This window comes from Neomonachus schauinslandi, chromosome 6, assembly GCF_002201575.2.
Source record: "Neomonachus schauinslandi chromosome 6, ASM220157v2, whole genome shotgun sequence".
Taxonomy (NCBI): Eukaryota; Metazoa; Chordata; class Mammalia; order Carnivora; family Phocidae; genus Neomonachus; species Neomonachus schauinslandi.
This window is the reverse complement of record NC_058408.1, coordinates 144,562,729-144,581,626: the sequence shown is the minus strand read 5'-3', so window position 1 is coordinate 144,581,626 and position 18,898 is coordinate 144,562,729. Positions and strand designations below refer to the sequence as shown.

The 18,898-nt window shown below is 45.7% G+C and overlaps 1 protein-coding gene across 4 annotated transcripts in view; it reads left to right on the top strand.

Moving 5' to 3' along the window:
• Positions 1-18,898, top strand: part of FGFR2 (fibroblast growth factor receptor 2) — a 97,397-nt gene that overhangs the window by 20,706 nt on the left and 57,793 nt on the right. For 2 of the 4 annotated variants that reach the window (XM_021703824.2, XM_021703819.2), the window contains exons 2-4: positions 1,036-1,302; positions 2,184-2,261; positions 12,849-13,018. In XM_021703824.2, coding sequence (XP_021559499.1) covers positions 1,036-1,302; positions 2,184-2,261; positions 12,849-13,018 — 515 coding nt within the window. The remainder of the gene's footprint in view (positions 1-1,035; positions 1,303-2,183; positions 2,262-12,848; positions 13,019-18,898) is intronic. The other 2 variants (XM_021703822.2, XM_021703826.1) reach the window with 2 other exon arrangements.

The following is an 18,898-nucleotide window of genomic DNA, read 5'->3' as shown; positions in this document are numbered from 1 at the left end:
CTGGGAGACAGGACATGGCCATGGGATCCGTGGTGCTTCCCGAGAAGCGGGCGAAGTGGGCAGGTGAACAAGGAGGGGAGATCCATGTCACCCCAGGCCTGGGGGATGGATGGCAAGCCCACATCTAGCTGGATGAGTTGGGCCTTGAAGGATGAATTGGGTAAATTCTCTAAAAGGACATAGAGTTACAGGTCTGAGGGGGCTGGAACCCAGGACTGGTGGGGGCTGGCGGGCAGGGAGGGACCCGACTGTGACTGTGTCAGAGGGTAAGGTACACAGTGCTCAGCAGCTTCATTTCCAGATCCATTTCAGTGCAATATGGAGACCACCTCTCGGCTGTCTGGGGGCATTTCATTCTTTTTGGTATGAAGAAAAACAGGGTGTTCCAGCTTGCCCAGCACAGAATTAGGTCTCCAGGCTGGCAAAGTGATCTGAGCCTTACAGCTTTGTAGAAGGACTCATTAGTTTCCCTTGAGTTTGAGGCATTTCATTTTAAGAAGCTCGGCTTTGTGACAACAAAGTCTAACAAAAATAAATAGGGGTGTGTGTGTGTGTGTGTGCGTGTGTGTGTGTGTAGGTGTAGACACATAGCCATGCAGTCGCATCGGATGAAAAAAATGATAAAACACACGTCCCTACAAATAAAAAAAAATGCCACAAGAATAGAATTGCTGGGGTGTGACAGTTGCAAGCAGACTTTGGATTGGCAATCGACTGAAAAGTTTTCTTGTACAATATCGTTCCATGCTGGGTTTCGGCGGTGTGTTTACAGCCCCCCAGCTCGCGCAGATTCAGCAGGGCAGCTTCCACTGGGCACTTCCTCTGGTCCACGTTTCGGACACTCAGTCTGCTCTGTGCACAAGGCTGCTTCCTGGGTTCCTGGGCTCGGGCAGAGGCAAACGGCCGCTGGGGCCATTTGCAAACCAACAACGGCCTCTCCCAGGAATGAACGGGCCGCCACTGACCTTTGTTGGACGTTCTCTCCTTTTCCTCCTTCCCATCTGTCTCCATCTTCTCTCTCCTACCTTTCTGCAGAGCCGCCAACCAAATACCAAATCTCCCAACCTGAAGTTTACGTGGCTGCACCCGGGGAGTCGCTAGAGTTGTGCTGTCCATTGAGAGATGCCGCCACGATCATTTGGACTAAGGATGGGGTACACTTGGGGCCCAACAATAGGACAGTGCTTATTGGGGAATACTTGCAGATAAAAGGTGCCACGCCTAGAGACTCCGGCCTCTATGCTTGCACGGCGGCTAGGCCGGTAGACAGCGAGGCTGTCTACTTCATGGTGAATGTCACAGGTGAGTTGGCCTGCGAGCCCTCCGCGCTCTCCCCTCTGTAGCCGTTTTCTGGGTCAAATTGTATTGGACGAGGGAAATCATAGTGGGAGCTGCTAATTGGATGCCACTCACAGAGCTTCATAGTTTGTTGTTGATCTGTTTTTGAAGTTCTTCCACGGGACCAGCTCAACCAGAGAGGCTGGTCGTTAAAAATGACAGGATTCTCATGTGCAAAGTAACATTTTCCTCTTAAGACAGTCCGCTTTTATAGAAGTAAAAACAGCCCCCTTCCCTCCGCCACCCATACTGCCGGCATCCTTGGCATTTAGAATCCAGTATTGAAATTTGATGTGGAAGATTTTGGATTCCTTTTATTAAAATGTGAGTTTCTCTCCTTTATTTTTCTTCCATGCAGTTCGGGGGAGCTGCACGGACCCCCTTTGTGGCCAAGTTTAAAGGTTCGCTTTCAGAAGTTAGTAAACGGATGGAAGGCCACACAGGGGTTAAGTTTGGCTAGGGACGAATTCCCTTCTTGAAGGGGATCCTGAGAACTGAAAGGTGGTGTTGGAAAGAATCTTTGGATGGATCACAACACAATCAGTAAATCTGTTGGGGACTTGAATGCTGTTTGAAGCTTAAAATCCAGTTTTGATATATCCTACTTGACAGCATGTTTAAATAACGTGAAAGCGGAAAGCTTTGCGAATCATAATACAGACCAACTGTCATCATGGAGAGAAAATTTAAGCCATTAAAACCATCTTTGCTAAACGCGGTCTCGGACTTTTTGCGTGGGCTCCTCCCGGGTTGTGGAAGGCCCTCTCCAGAAGGGCTGAGTTGTACGTGATTGCAGCCTTTTGCTTTGCACAAACACAACCATGGCTATATTCTTTTGAATACAGATGCCATCTCATCTGGAGATGACGAGGACGACACAGATGGTTCCGAGGATTTTGTCAGTGAGAACAGTAACAACAAGAGTAAGTAGTGGCCACCTCGGAAGGTTCCCGAGCGAGCAGAGCCTGGTGGGAAGTCCGGACTCTAACCTGTCATCTCGTCCGCTCTTCGGGATAGCGTGCCCTACAACCCTTGCCTTTCTCCGCTGTGTCTACTCTCCTGACTTTCTAATCTGAGAATAAACTAGTGCTCCTGTACACCCTTTTCGACTGTCTTCCTTTCTTACTGTGTCGGAAGCCACTCTGGGAAGTGGTCACGATTTTCCTTTCTTTGATTTTCTTTTTCTCTTTGGCTTCTCACGGTTCGGAGGCGTCACCCGAGTCGAAGCGCATACCATCTTCTGGTTTGCTTTGACAGTGTGGGGCTTAACTCGGGGGTTCTCTGCTGGGGGCGGGGATTCTCCTCCTTCTCCCTCCCCTGGGGGCATTGGGCAATGTTTGGTTGTCTCAACAGGGGGAGGAGGGATGCCCCAATAGCATCCAGTGGGAGGAACCGGGGTGCTGCTAATAAACATCCTGCAATGTACAGGACAGCCCATAACAAAGAAGGATCTGGTCCAAGATGTCAGAAGTGCTGAGGTTGAGAAACCGGGGCCGTTTTAAACACTGCGGTGTGCCTTACTTTGCAGGCAGCGATAGGGAAGGGGACCAGCAGGTGCCGCTGGCTTTGAAAAGGCAGTTAACGCTGAGCAGTGACACATGGGCAGCCTTGGTGTAGAAGCACGTGGCCTCTCTGCCTCCGTCACTTGGGCAAGTAATTTAACTTCTGCGCCTCAGTTTCTTCAGCTATAAAACGGGAATAGTTACAGTGTCCATTGGGGTTGTTAACGAGGATTAGATGAGTTTGTATTTGCACAGCACTCAGAAGAGTGTGTGTGTTTGTTCAAGAAAGAAGATAAAATAGAGCCTTCCGTCTTTCCCATAACATGGCTTGTGTGTTCCCAAACTGATTTTAGACTGGTCACTGGCATTCTTTGTTCAGGTGTTATATTCTACGTGTTTTCAAAAGGATTTTCGTCAGTTTAATAAATTTAAACAAGGCCTAAATAATAAGACAATTAGTTATTAAAAGAGGCCCAGGGCTCTTTAAGGGAAGACGAGAAAATCAGTGCTGTTAGGGACCTGGGACAATGTGTTAAGTGGGGAAATGCATTTGTCCCTGAGTCTCCTAGCAGCTTAGGCAAGAAGGGAAATGTTTTGGTCTATAGTTTTCACTGTTTTGGCAAGAGAAAACTTAGGGCCTGGATCACTAGCATCAGCATCAGCTCTAAGAACTTACTAGAAATGAAAATGCCAAGGCCCCACCTCAGAGGCACTGAATTAGAAACCCCGGGAGTGATTCTCCTGTATAGTGAAGAATGAGAAGCTCTGACTTAGGGATTCACACATGTCGATGTGCCTTGAGCAGGGGTTTGCTGTTAAGAGCTTTTTTTTTTTTTTTTTAAAGATTTTATTTATTTATTTGAGAGAGAGAATGAGAGAGAGAGAGCATGAGAGGGGGGAGGGTCAGAGGGAGAAGCAGACTCCCTGCCGGGCAGGGAGCCCGATGCGGGACTCGATCCCGGGACTCCAGGATCACGACTTGAGCCGAAGGCAGTCGCTTAACCAACTGAGCCACCCAGGCGCCCCAAGAGCTCTTATTTATAAAACAGTGGGTGAGTGAAACTGTCTTCTGTGATTCGTACCAACCTTCTAACAAAGTTGTTATTACTATTTAATAACAAAACCCTGGTACATCAGAAGACATCACTCATTCCCTATTATTAGTTCTTTGGCTCTAGCAGAGGAGGCAATAAAAGACCGTGCTTTAGAGGCCCTGCTTTGGGCAAGCTCCGTGCTGGTTGCTGGCTCAGGCAATGCCCGCCCCCCGCCCCAAGCCCCATAAGGTAGAGAAAGGTATTATTCCTGTGTTATTGATCGGAAATTCATGATTCAGTGAGCAAAAGGCAAAACTGCCATTCACTTGTAGGCCTGTTGCATGTTGAATCACAGCGCCCCTCTCCCAGTCCCCAGGGTGACGAAGGGGGTGCAGTGTTGTTTACAGCCCTCAAGTGGTGCCCCCACGTGGGATCTCAGACTCCGGCAGCAGCTGGGTTGTGTTGACATGTCTGCAAGCTGCATCGTCCTGCTGAACCAAGTCTCATAGCATGTTGCCAGGAATACTTGGGAAGCAGTACAATGTAACAGCAAGGTATAGGTTATGTAACAAGTAGACCGAGTGAACTGAACCTCTTTCTGGCGATTGGGAAGGACTACCTGCCACGGACCTCCAGGTTTTCCTCCTGAACACTAGTCCCTCTTCCCAGTGCCTGTGCAGACGGGCCAGGGAGTGGAGCGCATTTAATGAATGCCATACCTTCACCCTGGGACCAGGGTTCTTTGTGATTAGCTCTCGAATGACACCAAGTCTGCCCCACGATGGGTGCTCTGCAGTGATTAAGGGCTGGTGTTAGCTGTACCAGGGAGATACTGCTGTCGGGAACTGCCTCTGTTTGGTGCCTGTGAAACATTAGATGCGATTTAAAGTGATAGCAGTTCTTAGCTGGCTACTTGGCCTCTGCCATCTGTTAGTGTGATTAGGCTGGTCTGATTCACAGGTGCAGCCTGGGGCAGCGGAGATTAAGCAGCTGTGGCCTGTGTGGACAGAGGAATGCCATGGCCAGGGTAATTGGCAAGGCGGGGAAGGGGATGTTGCCATTAAAACAATTTTTTGCCACCTCCAGTGTCAAATGCCTGACCTGATTAATAGGGAAAATTGTAGAAGCACCGAATTCCATGCATTTTCAGCCACCTGGAAAACACCCATGTGTCCAGATTGATTCCTCTGGTACCTTCTGATTGTCTGGAAATACCACTGGGGGGTGTTTGAAAGTTCCTCTTCGGTGAAGTTAACAAATGATGCTCCAGTGATCTTCTGCTGACAGTCACATTTCTGGGCTTGTCTGAAGTTTTTTTTTTCTTTTTGGGTTGGTAGATGTTAGTTCGGTAGCCGATGGCTTGAAAAATATATTGCAGGTCATTCTCTCTGCTGGTATGCTAGATTTTTGTTTATCTGATTTGGTGGTTAGCTGTAAGAAGGCATGCTTATCTGCCTGGTAGAGTTCTTAAATTTTGTACGGAGTACAAAAAGCATGGCAGGCAAATACAAGGGCAAAAATAAGCCCAAAATTAAGGCAAGATTGTTGAAGTTTGGCCGTGGAAGTACGTCTGATCTTTTTACAGGGATGTTTCACAATATTCAGGGTTGACTTTAACTCTCACACCATCGTACAAGACCCGGCTCAGCTCAAAAGTGGGCTCCCCTGTAGAGATTTCCTCGCTCACGCAAGCAGATTGAGTGGCTCGATTTTGAAAGTTCCCGTGTTCTGTTCTCTGACGTCATGGGCCGTGTCGCATCGTGTCTCAGACCCGCCTTTCCGGGTAGACCACTTTGGGAGGCAAGGACTAGCCTGGATGTTGAGGGAGTATTCTGTGAAATTACAGTCCTCCTGTACATCTTTTATGGGTCTCATGACAAGCGGTAATGCTCAGGTCTGGTCTGTGCCTTAAGAGAATAAGCTGGTGTTTCCCAAAGTATATCCCTTTAGAACCCCAGTCCAGAAAAATTCTGTGCCAAGGAGGAGTTGTATTTTGAAATGAATTTGAAAAATACCTCCTCCTAGGACCCTTTTCTCAGACTTAAAGTGTCCGTCAGTCAGCATACTACAACTCTGCAGTGTTCAGTGGTAGAACATCTGTTTAATTTTGGCCTTTCCCAGGGTTTTCCAAACTTACTGACCATAAGACCCTCTTTAAAATATAGCATTCATTCACATCCTGTTGCACATGCTTTGAAAATCTGTGCAATGGGCTGGTTTGATTGACCTGACTTTTCTCTTGCCTTTTAAGTCAGGTTCTTCCCTCACAGATGTGAAGGGCATTCTCAGGTCATATTTTAGCAGCTGACTAGCTGATGACCTCACACCTTACCAGCGCTAGACGTTTCCCTGAGCGGAACAATCCTGTGATGTCATTACAAGCCTGGCTGCCAGGAAATAATGCTGCTTACATATGCCCTTTAGTGAAACAGACTTTCTGGGACAGAAAGTTGCGATTTCAAATGCTGATTTTTGAAATGCATCCAGGTTGAGGGTTTTGAAAGGTTCAGAGTTTCTACTTCAGCAGGGAAAGCGTAACTTAACTAGTCCTTGCCTCCCCTAGGTACATGTGTCTTAATGGGTCATCTGGCAACTAATAAGTAGACATGCATGTCCATTTTTTTTTTTCCTCGAGTGATTTTTATTACCTCAAGCTTGTGTTTAAGTGATTAATATTTCTGAAAAGCTTGAGACTTAGTTCTCGGGAAGATCATGATTGACAAAGTTCAGGTTAACTGCTGAACTAGAGGAATAATCATAGCAAGGCAGCTTTGTCAAGATTTTTGCTCCTGGAGTGGTTCTTTCTCTTGAGTGAAGAGAGAGACAAGGCTGTTTTCTATTTTGATTTCATTCCTGTTGAGACCTGCACGTACCCATACTCTGTGTCAGGGAGTAAGGCAAGTTTTTGGAACTGGCTAGGGAAAATGAAGGAACTTGGCCTGAGATTCCATACTCCTTTTGTTGATTAACCCGCTGATAATAACAGTTTACCGTCACCTTTGGTCTAATTGGGATTTTTACTTAGTAGAGATTATATCTAAGTTGGTAAATGTTGTGTGGCAGTTTCCAGGAATTAAAAATAATAGTAATAATAATAATAAACCCAAAGCACACAGGCTTCCTGAATTTTTTTGACATTCCTTCGTAATGAAAACCTCATCCTAAATTGGTTTGGGTGTTTTATCACAAAAGCCAGGGATGGTGTTCTGTCCGGAAGGTTGGATTGAATGATCTCTTTCTTGGCCTCCCCTGTGGTCAGCCAGCATAATGAATAAGTGGAGGGTTTTCTTTTGAAGGCAGATCCTAGGAACCTCCCACGGGGCAGCTGGTCTCCCAGTGGACTCAGGCATTTCAAATGAGAGTCACTTGCCTGGTTTGTTTTAATGTGTTTCTTATCAAATGCCTCACTGGTCAGCAAGTTGTTGTTTTTAATGAGATTCTCATATAAAGCCCACCGCCCCCATAATCATGCACGCACTCACATCGCTATATTTTGTTAGATTTGTTTTCTCTTAATTTATGCAAAACTGAAAACAGATGAACCTCAGTCTACTGGAAGGATGGGGGTGGAGCTCAGAGACATCCTCCCACCCCCACCCCAGTCAGGGTCAAAGCATTCAAATGTCCTGATTAGTGATATTTTTAAAGACCCTAATTATAGACTTAAGACAGAGGCCTTAGTGGGGCTTTAGGGAGTTTGTGAGACTTAATCTAGGAGCTGAAACAGGCTGTGTTTTTTTGTTTTTGCATCAATAAAAATACAGTTGGCAGTCATCAGGGTCCACAGCTCACATAAATCTTGAACTTTTGACTTAATTACCATGGGAGAGTTCAAAGGGCAGCCTGGAGTGGTTGAAAGAGCATTGCCCAGGGAGCTGGAGGCCTGGGTCTTCCCTCAGCCTGGCCTTGGCCATGCAACCTTGATCAGATCACTTGACCTTTCTGGGTGACATTGATCACATCAGCCATTGGACCAGATGGTGACTGAGGCTTATTGGTACAGTGGTAATATGATTCCATGTTTTTCCTTTAAACCGCTGGGCTGTATTCTCTTTTTGATTTCAGAAAGAGAGGAGACCATAGACCTTAGATGTCCATGTTGAGATACATACTGGGGCATGTAAGGGCTTCTGTAGGGGCAGCCCATGTTTTTGATTGCATGGTCAAAAGAAACCCTCTAATCCTACCATGTGTTGACAAAATCAGTATCTGCCTAGAATACCTGGACAGAATGTTAGGACGTGGAGGGACCTTACCATACCAGAACATTCAGTTCAACTCCCTCATTTTATAGCTCAAGCTTTTAGCAGTTGTCCATTTGGTACATTTGTCCATCTCTCTGTCTGTCCATCCGTCCATCTATCCATCCATCCATCCATCCATCCATCCATCCATCCATCCATCCAATAAACACTTGAGTGCCTACTCCATGGGCTGAAGGCAACTCAAGCTGTACCCTTCAGATGCTCTACTCTTACTGGTCAGCAGACATTGAAAGGGATACATCTCAGTATGGAGACACCCTGGTGATGGAAATACGTAAATGACAAAGAGGAGGCCTAGCAAAGGAATGTGATGAATATTCACTGTGGGATGGAGGTGGTAGGTTGAAGGAACATTGAGGGAAGTTTTTGTGGGGTTATACATCTCTGTTTAATCAGCACATCTTAAGAGAATACTGCTATATTAAAGTAAAATTTTATTAGCATTTTCACTAATATACAATAACTGTTTCAGTGTAGAAAATGATATTGAGTAGGTATAGTATTCCTTGACGGGATTTTACTTATTTATTTTTTGCCTGGGTTTTACTGTTCCTTTAAGCTCAGTGTTAGTATTTAATGACTAAGAGAGCATCATTCTTTTGCTACACGTTACATCAGAAGATCTGAGAATATCAGAGCAGAAGGGACCCACCTATCCTATAGGTCAGCTTGCTTACCTCTGATTTAGTAGAATTCATTTCTTCACGCCATCCGAGATTTCTATCACCATTCCTTTTCTGTGGATTGACTTTAAACTCACTCCTCCTACATCCCTAAGATTATGCCAGGGAGGATCCATTGAGTAGATGCTCAGAGACTTCTTTGAAATGTGATGTAGCCTTGGCCTGCAGGTTTCATCTTTTATAAAGTTGTTGAGGAAAGGTTTGTACTGAACACCTACTATGTGCAAGGGCCATCTTGCTTTTGTAAATCACTAATTTGTTAGGTGAGTTCCTTCTGCAAGTGAAAGTTAACCCACGGTATGAAAAGAGGAGCCTGGTCCTGGTCTCTCACCAGCTGCGTTGTTGTTCTTGGGGTGTGTGTTGGGGGGGTGGTAGTGCTGGCATTTCCGTGTGTCCAGACTGCAAATTTGGCAGGAAATATCGAATACAAAGTTCGCGGAGGACATGAGGCCACCGATGAAGAAAGTGCAGCTAGGGCTAGTCCTACAGTCTCATTATTTTTCTAGACCTTTCAGTCTCCACATAAAACTAGGTTATTTCAGGAGGAGCCATTATAAAATAAAAATTCCTCCCCTCTAGCATCATGCGCATTAAAAAAATTCATGAGCCAAAATCTTCAGGGAAAGTCTGGTCACAGAAGTGTGCTGTCCTGTGTGATGTGAGTGGGACTGGGCAGAGCGTTGGGGTGGCCCACCACTGCCACACAGACAACCTGGAAAACTTGGCTCAGTGGCTTTTCTGTCGAGTCACTATCTACAGGTATTCAGGAAAAGAGAGTGTTGCAGATGTAGGTTTCGAGGGGAAGCCGTGTAGGCGTGTAGGCGATCGGTTTCTACTCTGTTGATTAGATTTTACAGTGCCCCGCCCACCTGGCATCCCTGCGATTTTAAATGTTTTTTTTTTTTTTTTTATTTATTCATGAGAGAGAGAGAGAGAGGCAGAGGCAGAGGGAGAAGCAGGCTCCCCGCCTGGCAGGGAGCTCAATGCGGGACTCGATCCCAGGACCCTGGGATCATGACCTGAGCCGAAGGCAGACGCTTAACCATCTGAGCCACCCAGGCGCCCCATCCCTGCGATTTTAGATGACAAGCTGGGTGCCCATACCCTGCTTCATGGCCGTGCATCTATTTTGCATGAGCAGATTTTATAGGTGCAGTTTTGACGATTGAAATTTTACCCCAGGGAAGTGGCTTCCTGCCAGAAATTCCAGCAAAATTCTTTTCACCCTTGTCCTTGAATCATTCCTTAGGTGCCAAGACAAAGGTGCCGGCTGTCAGTGTGATGTTGCCACAGGCCATGACCGTGCGGGCTCATATGGTCTGGGGTGATCCCTGTGTGGGTTACAGCCTCCCTGACAGCTTCGCTCCGGCAACGTTCCTAGTTCCTTCAACTAAATCTTAACTTTTTAACATTTTAGGGAATGTACAAATCATGCCTAATGGAATGTAAGCACATATCTGTTGATTTCTTTTATACGAAAATGAAAAGACATTCCAAAGGATCAGCTCGGCTGTAATTGATGCTATCTCAAAGTTACTACATTAATATTTAGCTAATTCATATGAATAGACCATTGTGTTTACTTAAACAAATGACATGATTATAGACACCTGACAGCATGAGGTATGCTTTTCATTTAGGTCAGATTTATAAAAGTCTTTGTGTAGCGACAAAGCTCATTATTTATTTTGTGCTCTTAATGGTTTCTTTTTAGTGGCTGTGCTGTGGATGGATTTTTCTAAGTAGAAGCTTTTAAAATGAAAGATTATTGAAATTGTTCCAGTATATGCCAGGCTCTGGGAGTCTTGTGATGAATAGCAATCAAGTACTCCCCGGTGAGCCCTCAAAAGAGTGGGTGTGTTTATGGGCATTCGACACCCAAAGCCAAATGGCCACCAAGTTGCCTACTCATTGCAGATACAACTGGATTCAGAGGAAAGCATGCAACCCTGTTCTTATTCCCCTGGCTCTCCTCCTGGCCCTGCTCTGGCCTTTCTTTTCTCTGGTACACATGACCACCTCAGTTTTGCCTTGCCTGCACGGTCTTGGCATTGTAGACACCGTCTACATCTACACTGATACTTAGATAAACAAGGATAAAGAAGATTCAGCATGCCCTTGTTAAGAAATCTCAGCTCCACCTTTTATAGTCAGGTTTCAAGAGCAAGGGTGAGGCAAACAAGGGTAGGTGTTTTGAATGCAGTTTTTCCAATTCCTCATTCTGCCATGAGAGTCTGGCTGTTAAGTGAAGGGGATTGTTAACCTCCCCCCCCCCGCCGGGAGCAAGCTCTGTCATCCACAGAATAGAGGAGGAGACCTGTAAATCCACATCAGAGACAAAACCCCTGCCTGGACCAGTTTGTCTCTGGTTTGTGAAATGTGTGTGCTGCTGCTCATTCTAACCCTCATCAGCGGTAAACACAGTTATGAATCAGTCTTCTAGGATTTCAGTGTTATAGAATGTTCTAGAAGGTGCAAGGCCCTGTTGATGGATGCTTTAGGGAAATTTTGGCTCCCAGTTTGCTAAGACAGAAACATACATGTGAAAAGTTAAATAGCTATACAAGATTTGAGTGGAAATTTTGGGCAGTAATCAAGAAGGCAGTGTGCCTTTGGCAAGGGCTGGCTGTCCTGGACTCCGGTCTTTAACATCAGAGTGGTTGAAGGTATGGATTTCGACCCCTTGGAGAAGCTGGTTCTTACCAGCCATGGAGAGTAGGGGCAAAGACAGTGGGCTCTGGAATCAGTCTGCCTTGGCTCAAATCTGCCTGCACTTCTTCCTAGCTTTGTAGCTTCTCTGTGCCTCAGTTTCCTTGTCTGTGAACGAGGATTATAATAATGCCTTTTTCATCAGATTGGTGTCAGGATTAATATGCTAAACATGTAACAGCTTTTAGAGCTCGGTTTGGCAAATAAGAAGCCCTCACTCAATAGTGCTCATTAGCTGCTGTTGGCAAGCATGAAGAATTTACGGTGGTATTCTGGATCGTTGCTGTGGTTCATACTTAGATAAAATGTCCTTTGTTTGGCAATTTAAAAAGTTATCTCTTCTCTTGAGTTTAAAGAATCACTTGTATCCATGACTTTGCGGGTCATTTAGAGAGCTCACCTTCACATAACATGTAATCGATAGCCTCCTGTTAAGTTTTACCTGTTTAGACATGGTGGTAGAATTATGGCATTCACAACCGCTGAAAAATCTTTTCTCCATTAAAAAAATTAAAACATAGTTAGTGATAGGGCTTTCTGGTTTGTCATATAAAGTACTGGGAAATTAATGATGCCTCCCTGAATAATTTATCATCTTAGGATAGTAAGTTATATTATTGATTATTCTTTTTTTTTTTTTAAAGATTTTATTTATTTATTTGAGAGAGAGAATGAGAGAGGGAGCACATGAGAGGGGGGAGGGTCAGAGGGAGAAGCAGACTCCCCGCCGAGCAGGGAGCCCGATGCGGGACTCGATCCAGGGACTCCAGGATCATGACCTGAGCCGAAGGCAGTCGCTCAACCAACTGAGCCACCCAGGCGCCCTATTGATTATTCTTTACAGCTTCTGTGGCTAAACTGACTTGGCTTCTAGCGCACCTTGTGTGTGTATGTGATCATTTGCTAGGTGTGGTGATTGATCTAAAATGATACATTTTGGAGGACTCAGCAACTAACAGGAGGACTCAGAACTAACAACATTTTGTTAGTTACTGTATGGGTTGTCACTGTTTATATAAAGCAGCATTTGAAAACGTGATTTGCCATGAATTTATATTCTGGCCCTAGGAACAAGGGAGAGAGGGTACCTCAAACACTTTTTCCCTGTTAAGAGACACAAACTAACAAGCAGTCCCATCTCCAGGGACCTTCTGTTAGGCCATCTGCTAGACTTCAGAAAACTTTTCTCCTAATGTAAATATTACCCAAAGATTTTTGAGAATGTCAGCTCGCTCACTTACAAAGTAACATTATCTTCCCTGTTATGGAAATGAAGCTCTCCTTCTCTGTACATTGTAACCGTGTTTTCCACCCCAGGAGCACCGTACTGGACCAACACAGAAAAGATGGAAAAGCGACTTCATGCCGTCCCTGCGGCCAATACTGTCAAGTTTCGCTGTCCGGCTGGGGGAAATCCAGCACCAACTATGCGGTGGCTGAAGAATGGAAAGGACTTTAAGCAGGAACATCGCATTGGAGGCTATAAGGTAGAATGAAGTTTTCAAAACGTTCTCTTTCTTACGTTTTTATGAATCTCTTTTTTAAGTAGTTGAAAGGTAGCAGGAACCGGAAGGAAAAAATATATATATATATATTTTTTTTTAAAGATTTTTTTTATTTATTTATTTGAGACAGAGAGAATGAGAGAGAGAGAGCACGAGAGGGGGGAGGGTCAGAGGCAGAAGCAGGCTCCCCGCCGAGCAGGGAGCCCGATGCGGGACTCGATCCAGGGACTCCAGGATCATGATCTGAGCCGAAGGCAGTTGCTTAACCAACTGAGCCACCCAGGCGCCCTATATATATATATATATTTTTAAATCAGTTGTTGTTGGGGTGCCTGGGTGGCTCAGTCGGTTAAGCGTCTGCCTTTGGCTCAAGTCATGATCCCAGGGTCCTGGGATCGAGCCCCATGTCGGGCTCCCTGCTCTGCGGGAAGCCTGCTTCTCCCTCTCCCACTCCCCCTACTTGTGTTCTCTCTCTCTCTGTCAAATAAATAAATAAAATCTTAAAAAAAAAAAAAAAAAATCCGTCGTTCCCCTCATCGGTCATTTCCATGGTTGATCTTTTAAAACCGTTTTCCTGGACTCGCACATACTTTAAAAGCACAATCCCCATTGGCATTGTTCTTTATGCGAGAAGAGTTCATAACAGGAGGGTAGAAAGTTGAGAGTCTGTTTTCTATATGCTTTATAGTCTATAAAACTAAAACTGAAGCAGAATCAGAGAAGCGTCAGTATACTTGCCCTGTTTGAGCAGGGTTGTGTGAGTACGGATGGACTTGGCCCAGACGCTGGGTATGAAATAGTGTTTATGAAGAGAGAATGCTTCCATGGTGACAGGCCATCTCTGTCCTCTGTCTGCAAGGCTCTGGAGAGCCCATCACAGAAGGTGGTCAAGTGTAGTCTCCCCCGCTCTGGGGGAGGTGGACCTTGACAGCCGTCTCCCTAAAGAGGCCTGTAAATGCCCGTTCAGGCTCTTGTTCATCCAGTCAGCGGATGTTGATGAGCATCCTTGGGGGCAGGCACCCTCCAAGGGCTGGACAGCGCACAGCCTCAACTCACGGGGCTTCCTCATCCAGAAGGGAAGGCAGACCAGAGAGCCGGGATCTGAGTGGGCCAAAGTCAGAAGAGCATGTTGTCCTGTGGGTGTGCAGGGAGCGAGGATGTTGGCTCTTGGGAAGGCTAAGGATAACAGAGGTCAGGAAGGGAACCTGGGCTGAGTTTGAAGGAAGGGTGTCTCAGAAAGAGAGACATGGAGTCTCTGCATTATTTAGTATGGAAGGGGAGGCCTTGAGGAATGTAGTATGTGAGGAAGGCTGAAGGAATTTGACTATGACATTCTTTGGTCCCTTTGGATAGCATGAGTCCGTGAGTCGGTGCATTGGTTACTTATTACTGTGTAACAAATTCCCCCAAGGTGCAGTAGCTTTAAACAACATTTTTTATCACAGTTTTCCAGGCGTGGCTTAGTTGGGCCTTCCATGGTGAGGTCTCTTATAGGACTTAAGATTTCGGTTATGTCTGGAGTCTCATTTGTAGGATCAGCTGTGGGGAAGGACCTGCTCCCAGTCTCATTCCCGGGGTTGTCAGACTCATTTCTTTGCAGGTTGTTGGGCTGAGGGCCTCAGTTCCTCACTGGCTATGGGCTGGAGGCTGCCCTCACTTCCTTGCCCCGTAGGCCTCTTCGTGTGGTAGCTGGCCCCCCTCAGGGAGAGCAGACAAGAAGAAGTAGCGTGTGAAGAAGAAAGGAGTCACAGCCTTTGGTAACCTGATCATGGATGTGACCTCTAACCACCTTGGCTGTTTTCTGTTATTCAGCAGATCATTAGGGGAGGAGATGAATTCCCCAAGGGCATGGACATCAGGAGACCTGGGATCAGCGGGAGCCATCTGGGCAACCTGCCGGGGGACACTCTAGACTGGACCCTAGGTTCTGAAGAACCAGGTCAAAGAGGGTTTCTTGGTAGATGGACTTTTCTGCTACAGCTGTGTCCACGACACCCCGATGACACTTGAGAGGGCACGTGAGCCCCGACCTCATCACTGCTGTGGTTCATTGGGCCTCCTCTCTACAAAAAAGTGCCCCGGAGCCCTTTTCTGAAATACCCTACCCAATTCTCATCTTTAAAAGGGTTGTTTTCTTCTACAAAAATGGTTGATTTTTGTGTTAACATTTAAAAATATCCAGAAGCCAAAACCCGGAGGACAACGGGGAAAGCCTAGGAGTGAATTTCTAAGAGTGGACATGGGGCAATTTGCGTGTGCGACAGGTGTGAGGTTTATCTGCTGCGAGGTGGATGCCTTGGAAGCTGTGGAAATAGACATGCTTGGCCTGTCTTCCATGACTCCTGCTTGCCTGCTTGTTGGTGGGAGCAGAAGGCAGGAGGGTGCTTTGTCTCTTTGCTCTGAGGTCAGTACTTACACCAGGCACCGTGAGATGGGAAGGTTGGCTTGCTTTTTTTGTAAAGGCTGATAAGACAAAGATTTCCTTAGGTGGGTGCTGGTTGGAAAGGAGGAGTTAAAACGACTACAGTTGTGGCCCTGGGGATTGTTCTAACCACCGAATGCTCTCCGGGAACATAATTGATGCAGTTCCAATGATTTCATTTCAATACAACCAAAGTATAAGAGTGGTGGTCAAAATCCTGGTGGTTAATGAGTTTCCTCATTTAAGACAGCCTTGGAAAAAAGTAAAAAGAGTTGATGAGCCTCCAGAAACTCATGGTCTCAAAATAAATAGGACCAACATCATTATTATGGGTAAGGAGCTTTTTGCAAATCTGAATTAGTGATTATAAATGCGCTAGAAGACTAAGGGTGCCTGATGAGGAAATACTGCTTGATTTTTAGCAGGTGCAGTTCAGTTTTAATCACCGAGGGCAACATTCCACTAACCGAAGAGCGCCTGGGTTCTAAAAGCAAAGTGGGGGAACCTTTCGCAGAGTACCTTTAACCTGTTCGCGTGGAGGCACAGACCAAAGGATTTTTTGTCGTTTCATGTTGGAACCATTTCTGGAGTGAAAGAGAGTGGGGATTTGAGTGCATGGGAACAAAAATTCTGAAGTATATTTTGCTACAGGGGTGCCTGGCTGGCTCAGTCGGTAGAGCATGTAATGCTTGATTGGGGGTGTGGGTTCGAGGTCCACATTGAGTGTAAAGATTCCTTAAAAAACAAGATCTTGAAAAAAGATAAAGTACATTTTGCTGTTAAAAAAAAAAAAGATCAAGGAGGGGGGAGAGCATTGGAACCTTTGGAAGGTGGTGTGCTGGCTGGTGGTGAGGCGTGCACATTTCTGGTCCTGTTGGACTTCCTCTGGAGAAGAGACCGTGGCCATGTCTGAGTGTGCCCTGGGGTGTGGTGGGGGTGTCAGTCCATCAAGCGCAAAGGTGGTCGACCTGGGTTGAGTAAGGAGTTTTCACAGCAGTTGTGGTATAGGATGTTGATTTGGGGGATACTGGTTCCTTCAGGAATTCCGTCGAGCCCCACGGGCTTCTGGGATTTGAAAGGGAAAGAGATCTCTCATCTCCTGGGAAAACATAGTTACCTACAGCATAAGCCTTGCTAATGATGTGTTAGACGCACCCCAGGCCCCCAGGTCATGAAGTCCTGGGTGGTCACAGAGGCTGACAGCCCCACCCCCACCACGAGTCCAAGCCCCCTGGCTGGTGGTTCTCCAACATTCGGCCTGAGGGAATCCCCCCCAAAGCAGAGACCCCATTGACAGGCGGACAGCCCCATGTCCAAATGTCCCTCTCCCCTGACTCCCATCCCTTTGCCACCGTATATAATGAAGAAGCGAAGTGTCAAGTTTTCCAAGATGTATTTTTCCAGAAAGCAAGACCTGAAGGTTTCCGCAAACAAATGTGTGTTATTTCTGTGATTTTTTTTTTTTTCTTCATAAATCTCATTCCATAAACCATGGTCGCTCTGTCTGCCTAGCTCAGCTGTCGGTCTAGCTCTTTCTACCTGTTTATGGATCAGGCACCTGGGCCGTCATCCACTGTGTTACAGCTTGTTTTGAAATGGTGGCCAGTGAAGGGCGAAGGGAACCCGAAAAAACCCAAAATAAAATCAAAGAGAATTATGAAATGGGACAGAAAGCTCCTTTTAATTAAAATGACCAAAAGAGCTCTTTGGTATGCTGTTGTTCAGTCTTATTTATCAAAGAACTCATGCTGAGCCTTCCTTAGGTGATTTAAGAGTCATATTATTGTTTTTCTTAGTATGTGGGCAAAGGCTGGGTGGATGTTATTATTTATGGTGATAAAGGTTGACCTGAAGCATAACTGTATCTCCCTAATTGTACTCCTGCCTGGGCTCTTTCATCAGTCTTGACTGTGGGCAAGTTGTTGAAGCTCTTCTTTTAGGTCACCTATCCTTAAAATGAAGTTTGAATGGATAGTCTTGAACATCTGATCCCTTCCAACTGTGATTTAGTAGCATAACCACCAACCATTTTTTTTATCCTAAACAATGCACAGATCTTTTTTTTTTTTAGGACGAGGTTACCAAAAGGCTAGATATTTCAAAGGGCTCTGAACAGTAATTACCATTTAATGCAGAAACCAAGAAGACCAAGGTAATTAATAGACCACCTCAGTTCCCGACTTCATTCCTAGGTGGTGTCTCAAGCGTAGAGGGGAAGAGTATTCTTAAAAACTGCCTTTCATGCCACTTAGTAACTGCCAAAGAACCAAGAGAGATCACAGGATCCAGCAATCCCCTCCATCTGGCTGGGGGACGGGCACAAGAGGACATGGCCTCAGGCCTCCTGGAGGGGAGAACTCCTGTGGACCCCTGAGCAGGGTGAAGCATCACCTGCTCTGGACTGTCAGTTTCCTGGTATGTTTCAGGCCCAAGAAAAGATGAGGTAAAACCTGTTTTCTCATAATCACAACTAAACTGGTGATTTTGCTGGGTAGGTTCATTAGGTTTACATTTTCCAGGTTACTTAGATGTCATATTAGAGACTTTTGATTAAATGTTATGCTTAATCCCAAAGTACGTTTCTTTGGAAAAATCACGACTAATGTCCTTCTTCATACATTTATATTTTGCTGAGCTCTTTCTCAGCCAAGGCATTTCAGCTTTCATCCCAGGTTGGGCTGTCTGTGATGAGGAAGCAGGTGTATGTGGCCATCAGCCAGCATGCAGTGACTGCTCACCCATGTCACTGCCCTGGGTCCCCTGTGCCGCCCAAAGAGGGGGACTGTTATTTCGCCCCTTTTATAGATGAGACTTGTCACGTGGCTCCTTGGTGGCAGAGCCGCCATTTGGACCCAGGTGGTTTTCCTCCAAAGTTCATGCTCTTACTAAACTGCTTTCTTCAAATGTGGTTCTGTGTTTTTATAAAAAACACTTGAAAAATCAGAAACACGGAGGTAGTAAGGGCATCCCAAGAACATGTAAGTATCAGTCAGCCCAAGGTATACTGTTGAGAGCAAAGTTGGGCATAGGATCCGTGGGATTTTTCAAAATTGTGGTAAAATATACAGAATATAAAATTTGTCATTTATTTTTCATCACCCCAAACAGAAACTGTGTATCCGTTAAGTAATAATTCTCCATTCCTCTTTCCCCCAGGCCCTAGTAACCTCTAATCTTTCTGTCTCTCCATTTGCCTGTTGTAGGTACTTCGCGTAAGTGGAATCATAGGATATTTGTCCCTCTCTCTGGGTTCGGATACGTTGTTATTGCTTTTTAGGGCTGGATAATAATCCATTATATGGATAGGCCCCATTTTGTGTATCCGTTCATCTGTTGATGGGCCCTTGGGATGTTTCCACCTTTTGGCTCTTGTGAATGAAGCAGCTTCGAACATGGCTTGCTCAAGTATCTGTTTGAGTCCTTGCTTGCGGTTCCTTTGG